The sequence below is a fragment of the Charadrius vociferus genome, unplaced genomic scaffold, assembly GCF_000708025.1.
Source record: "Charadrius vociferus isolate BGI_N301 unplaced genomic scaffold, ASM70802v2 scaffold266, whole genome shotgun sequence".
NCBI lineage: Eukaryota > Metazoa > Chordata > Aves > Charadriiformes > Charadriidae > Charadrius > Charadrius vociferus.
In genome coordinates, this window is record NW_009649114.1 from 1,709,538 (window position 1) to 1,715,962 (window position 6,425).

General features: G+C 53.6%; 1 protein-coding gene across 1 annotated transcript in view; it reads right to left on the reverse strand.

Moving 5' to 3' along the window:
* The window catches only part of NFASC (neurofascin), a 54,928-nt gene that overhangs the window by 39,708 nt on the left and 8,795 nt on the right, over nt 1-6,425 (reverse strand). Inside the window, exons 7-9 of the mRNA XM_009888289.1 lie at nt 1,312-1,423; nt 344-521; nt 150-289 (exon numbers count right to left, since the gene is read on the reverse strand). Of these exons, the coding sequence (XP_009886591.1) occupies nt 150-289; nt 344-521; nt 1,312-1,423 (430 nt within the window). The remainder of the gene's footprint in view (nt 1-149; nt 290-343; nt 522-1,311; nt 1,424-6,425) is intronic.

A 6,425-nucleotide genomic window follows, 5' to 3' on the forward strand; every position in this document is an offset into this window, starting at 1 on the left:
GACAATGGAAACACAGTCCTCTCGCGGGGGCTTTCTTGGGTGCAGTGAGAGTGGAGGGTCCTCTTCCCCCTCTCTTTGGCCACACAAAACCCCAACCATTTATACCAGTGAGGTTGTGCTGAGTTACACCAGCCCGGATCACTTCTCACACTGCTTTTAGGTCAGTCTGGACAAGGAGCAGGTACGGCTGGATACAGCAGAGGTACAGCCCCCGCAGAAAGCCCCCGCTCCCCCTCTCAGACACTGAACCAAATCCGAGCGTCCCCTCCCCTGCCCGTCCCCTCAGCGGCTGGTTGGGAAGGTAAAAAAAAAGACGGCAAGGTAAAGATGACGTACCCTTCACTCTCACCGAGATCGTGTGGCGGATGCTGCCCATCTTGTTCGACGCCAAGCAGAAATACTCCCCGGAGTCTTCCTCGGAGACGTTGGAGATCCGAAGAGCCTTGTTAAAGTTCTCCAGCTTGGTTTTGCCTGCCGGGAGCTCTCCTCCTTTCTTGTACCACATGATGTCTGGTGCTGGTCTAAGGAGAGGAGAGGAGATAAATGCTTTTGCAAGACAAGAAATATATTCCTAAGAAAACAGCATGGGATTCCAGACTCGGAACCACTCACACCCACAGAGAAGGACTCATCCAAGTGCTGGGCCACCCTCCTTCCCATCACAGCCCCCAAACCAGGACACCGAGCGTCACCAGCTGACCAGGAGCAGGGTCCATCTCACTCTTCCTGCCTGGGGATGCAGAGTGCTGGTCCAGCAGCATGTGCGGACAGCACCGGGCACTGTGTCCCAGGAGTGCTGCTGAGGTCTGACCCCATGGCCAGGACACTTTCACAGGCACATGGACCACAACTGTCCTCCCCCGCAGTTTATACAGTGTGGTGAGGAGCACCCAGGAGATTTGCAAATGGCTACCAGGGCAAACCAGTGGAGCTGAGCCACGGGGGAAAAGCCCCACGCCATCAGCTCCCACCAGGGTAGCACCTTTCCTGCCCACCCCTGCCTCTAGCACAAAGAAACGGGCTGAAATCAGATGAGACTTGGCAATACCGATGGACAGCAAGTATCTGAAGACACCTGCTTCTCTGAACAGTGCTGCAAAACTCAGCTCTCCTGTTTGCTCCATGCTCTTACGCTTCAAGTAGGTCACAAGAATGTTGTTAAAAGGAAGGGAACGATCCCTTTTCCTAGCCAGAGGTATTTCCACCGGGGATTCAGCACTTTGGTCCTGGGCCATCCCGCCGGGGGACGGCTGGGGACCACCCTCTCCCCATCCCCAGCAGGCGTGCAGCGGTACGGGCAGCGGTACGTACACTCCTGAAGCAATGCACTCCAGCAGGAGGTCCACCCCTCGGAGCACCATCTGATTGCTGGAGGTCCCGTAGGGGTACATGAAGCTGGGAGTTGTTTCCGTAATCCCTCGGGCTGAAATCAGCAGGAGAGAAAAAAAAAAAAAAACAAAACAAGACACGGTGCTTTTAAACTCTCCTTCGCTGCAGCAATGGGGAGGGTGCGTACGAGGCCAGAAATACACGGTATTTTCGGGGGGAAGCTGGCAATTTCCCGGCCAAGCCGGGGATACTGAACTCACCCAGAAATGTACCTGGAAAGCAGAGAAGGGCTCAAGGTAATTTTTAAAGTAAAAAAAAAAAAAAAAAGGGTAGAGAGAGGATGGTCGGGAGGCAAGGAGGTAAAGAAGCAGCAGAGGATGGACAGAGGGAGCTGAGCCATGGGGAAAAAGCCCCACACCATCAGCTCCCGCCAGGGCAGCACCTTTCCTGCCCACCCCTGCCTCTAGCACAAATGAAATCACATGAGACTTGGAAATACTGATGGACATAACATGTAATGAAAGACAAAAGGAACAAATGGGCACAGGACGGGTTTATGTGGAAAACCGAGCAGCTTTGCCACAGAGATCTCTGAAATACAGAGGACCCTGGCGCTGTTTGGGACTCCAGCAGCACCAGGGAGGTTTCCCACCCTTACTAGGAGCTGCGGGGCCTGGAAGGACAGTGCCCTTTGGAAAGGAACAACTCGGTGACCAAAATGACAGATTTCAGGACTGGACAGGAAAGTTTAACAGGAGAGAATCAGAGGAAGACACAAGACAACTCTCTACAGATACACACAGCGAAGGTCTCTATGTAGGGGGAAACAAAATAATTATTAATGGAATAAATTCCATTAATAAGTGGAATTATTAAACTAGATCTAGATCAGTGAGGACAAAATGGGATGAAAGCAGCAGTAGCAGAGACGGAGGTTATGAGATTAGGAAAGGGAAGAGAATGGGGCCAGGGTTGGCACAGGGTCACTACAAATACCGAAGCGATCCGTGGGGAGAGCCCACCCCGGTGCAGAAGCGGGATCTTGGGGTGCAGACCAAACCCTCTCCTGCTGCCCCGAAAGCTTCGTTTGCTCAGCGAGCAGGAGGCAGCCAGATGTGCCCAGCGCTGCGGGGCTTCGGGGGATGCCCAGGTCTATTTGGGAAGCCTCCACCTGAGCTCTGGTAGGGGAAAGGGGCTGGGAAGAAGGAGGGGAGAGAGGGCAGGGGCTGTTCGTGGAATTGCCTGGGGACAGCCTGGGATGGGGCTTACAAGGGAAAAAAAAAAAAACAACCCCAGGAGTTAAACCGTGCCTTTGAAATGGCGCCACATCTGCCGGAGCGCAGCCACGCGCCCGCGTCCCACCGCTGCCACGCACCCGCGGGTTACCGGTCCGCACGTGCTCATCAGCCGGTTAGTCAATTATTTGATTAATAGATTACAACGGCAGGCAAATCCTGACCCTGCGCTGACGGGCCAGTTCTCCGGGCAGGCACACACCGCTGTTTGCTTGCCCGCTTCTGGCGAGGATCTTTTTCTTGGCTAAAACAACCGGCCCGTGCCGGGGCTCCGCGGGGGGACGGCAGAGCCGGCGGCTGCCTTTAAAGTCAGTATTTATCAACAGCTCCCATACCCCCGGCCAGACTCGTGAACTTGTATCTTCTCGTGTGATTAGGAGAGAGGGGTATTATTTTATAAGCCAATATCGGCTTTTATTAGCCAACAATCCGCAGCCGGTTCGAACAGGCTGTAACGCTTCACTCCCACATTTGCTCAGGAGCCTGGGGCATAACTAGAAGAGGTAAGCAGCAGTGCAAGCCAAATTTTACGAGCCGTATATTAATGATGAAAATTAAAAATAAGGGAGATAAATTAGTATCCTGTCCACTTGTTTAATAAACCTAACAACAACACTGCATAGCTGATGAGCTTTTTGCCTTAGTACAGCACCACTCATAAATATTTTGCCATTTATAATAGGGAGCGGCCCGAAATTCTCTCAAGCAGAGGTACCGCTCCAGCTCTGAACTTGCGGCAGCTACAGCTTGAAGCTCTCAGACAAACAGCAACGTCTCACTCATCTGTTTGGATGGAACAGAACTGGAAAAATAAATCCCATGGCTATTTATTTCCGCTCAAAAATAGACTCTGCTTCCAATACATTGCTGCTGTTGTCCTTGCCTCTGCGAAACCGGACCCGTTCAGCTGTGAGCAGAGCATCCCAGAAACAGCCGCTTCTCACCCCAGAGCAGCCAAGTGCCCCCTCCCCACAGTCCTGACCTGACGGCATTTACAAATTCTACATCAACTTGCATTTCTACTGAAAGGCGATAATAGGAATATGCGCATCCAGACACATCCCATCTGTTCGCCTCCCGCACAGCCAGCCAGCTCCGAAACATCCCGCAGGTTTGCCAAAAGGAAGGAAAGAAAGAAAAAAAAAAAGAAAAATGAAAAAAACAGACTTTCATTTCCATTTTTAAAAAAAGGTGAGAAACTTCTGCTAATAAAATATTCAATTAATCTGTTTAGATAATTTTTCCTTCATAATTCGCCTGGGCAATTAAGCTTTGCAGCAGGAAAATCACTTCACCCGCTACGAGGCGTGGGGAGAAGGGCTCACTCACATCTCCTCCCACGATTAGCCTGGCCCTAGACGAGCATCCCAGGAACCGTTCCCGCCCCATATCCACACCAGCAGGTCCCACGTCCCCGAGCTGTGCTCGGGCACATCCATCGCAGACTGGCAGGCGAGGGGACGCGCAGCCCCAGCCTGTCCTTGCACAGCCCGTCCCATCCACCTTCCCTGCCGCCTCCGCAGAGCCCTTCCCCAGCTGGCTCTGGAGCTCAGCCCGCACCCCAGGGACCAGCACCCAAAGGTAGAAGGGTCCCAGAGCCCCCAAGTCTCCCAAAAGCCTAAAATACTTGGGCCCCACTCCCCACCCCTATGGCTCCTTGCTTTGCTGCAGCTGGTTCCAGTGACGCCTACGGCCAGACAGGTCATTCCAGGGAGAAACACAGGGTTCACAAGAAGGAAAAAGGGCCAAGGGTAAGAATTTTTCCACTAGTTCATTAACTATTATGAAATTGCTGGGTTGGATCTCAGATGTGCACAGGGTCGTGAGCGGGTGATGTGAATCCACTGGACCCACAGAACATTCCAGGAGACATTAAGTGCAAATAATCAGTATATTGTGAAGAGCGGGCAGTTTATGCACCTACGAACAGAAATCTGGAGAAATCTGTAAGATTGTGAAGATCAGATCTCATTTTCCTAACCAAGCACCTATTAAGCATCCCTTTTCCCTGACCAAAGACGTGCAGCGGGAGATCAAGAAGCCCACAGCCACCACAGTGACTTTCCCTCCTGAACCGGCGAAGGCTGCAAACACAGACGCGGTGCCCGGCCAGCGTGAAGGCGGTCTCTTTGAAATGCAAACATCCTTTACGCTGCCGAGGTGCAAGGAGACCTCGCCACTGGATTTCTCATTGGTCCCTGGCCCTGCGTGCCCGCGATGGAGGCATCTCCTCCCGCTCGCCTCTGGATGAGGCAGCTTATGCCATTCCCGTTGAAGCTAATTTTGCTGGCAATCCCCTTTCGCAGCCATTTCTACAAATATTTTCAGACTACACCCAGTCCATTTGCTGCCGCCAGCACGTCCTCCAAGGCTGGTTCTTCTGCCGAGCCTTCCCCAGCTCTCCGGCATCCTCAGAAACCTCCCAGCTCCCGGCGAGATGCCAACACTCGGGTCCCCTCGGTGGGGAAGGGACAGGAGGGCTCTCGCCAGGGACACCGAACCCAGTGCCCTCGCCTGGCTCATCCTCCTCTTCCCACACTCCAACTCTCTCTGCTCTTAGCTGGCAAAAACACTCCTTGTCCCCAAAAGTCCCCGTGGAAGAAGAAAATGTGCCCGGATTGTGCAGGGCAGAAACAAACCTGTGGCCAAGCAGGATTTCACTGTAGAGCACGGCTGGGGACCAGCACGGGGCATGGCTGGGGCTGTCCCCATCCCGCTGCCACCCAACCCTGGTCCCCGTAAGCAGCAAGAGGGGCAAGAAAGCAAATCCTGCCCACGACAGCGCCTGGCCTGGGGGCAGTCGGACTCCGCGGTGGTCTTTGAGGCGGCGTTCGCATCCCTGGTGGTGGCTGCGCTCTCAGCATCGCCCGCGGACAGCCCCATCTCCCGCTCCCCTGCAAACCCCGGCTGCTGCCCGGCCCTGCCCGCGTTCTCCCGTCACCTCCGTGACACTTCCAATCTGTTCTCAGGGCAGCGCCCCGGGGAGCCGTGCGGTTTTGTGTCTGAAGCATAATTTATGAGTTTGGGACAGGCTTCTCCCAGCAAATGCGGGCTCCGGAGGTGATCTCCCTGCCCAGACAAAGGGCAAGAGCCTCGCAAAAGCATCCAACACATGTACAACCTCCCCACAAAGGAACAAAGTGCCCAGCGTTTGAGAAAACCAAATACTCCTCTTTTTTTTTCTTTTCTTTTTTTTTTTCCCCCCCCCTGCCAGTCACTGCCTGTGTTTAGCTGCAAATACAATAGATGCTCTTTCGGAAGACAGCGAGAAGAGGGATGGTGGGTCTTATCTTTAAATCATGAGCCTTCGCTGAGGACAAGGCACCTCTTGGGCGAGGAGGCAAGCTGGGCTCGCTCAGCCCCGCAGACTGTTTCCACGTGGGCCAGACCCCATTAATCCAAACGCCTCCCAAGCTGGGCTCTGCAGATCCAGTTAATTAGCTTAAAACTCCATCATTTTAAATCGTACAAACTTTGAGGGCATTTTGTCACGATGTGGCTCATTTTGCCCCACCTGTTTTTGCAAAGTTGAGGCGATAACCCGCGAAGGGGACCAGGGGCAGACACGGGGGTGACGCGGGCACAGACGATGGGCAGAAGATGCTGCGACCGCGGCCGCTCGCTGCCCGGTTAGCGCGGGAGATAAGTCAGGTTAGGCAGAAGGGGGTTAAATCGTGAAGGTCTCCAGAAGCCAGCGTTGACTCACCACTGTACATGTCAGTGTAATTTCGTAAAGACGTTTCGTTATGGGGTTTCTCTGCAATAAACAAAAGACCGTGAGCATATCGAGTGCCACAAAGC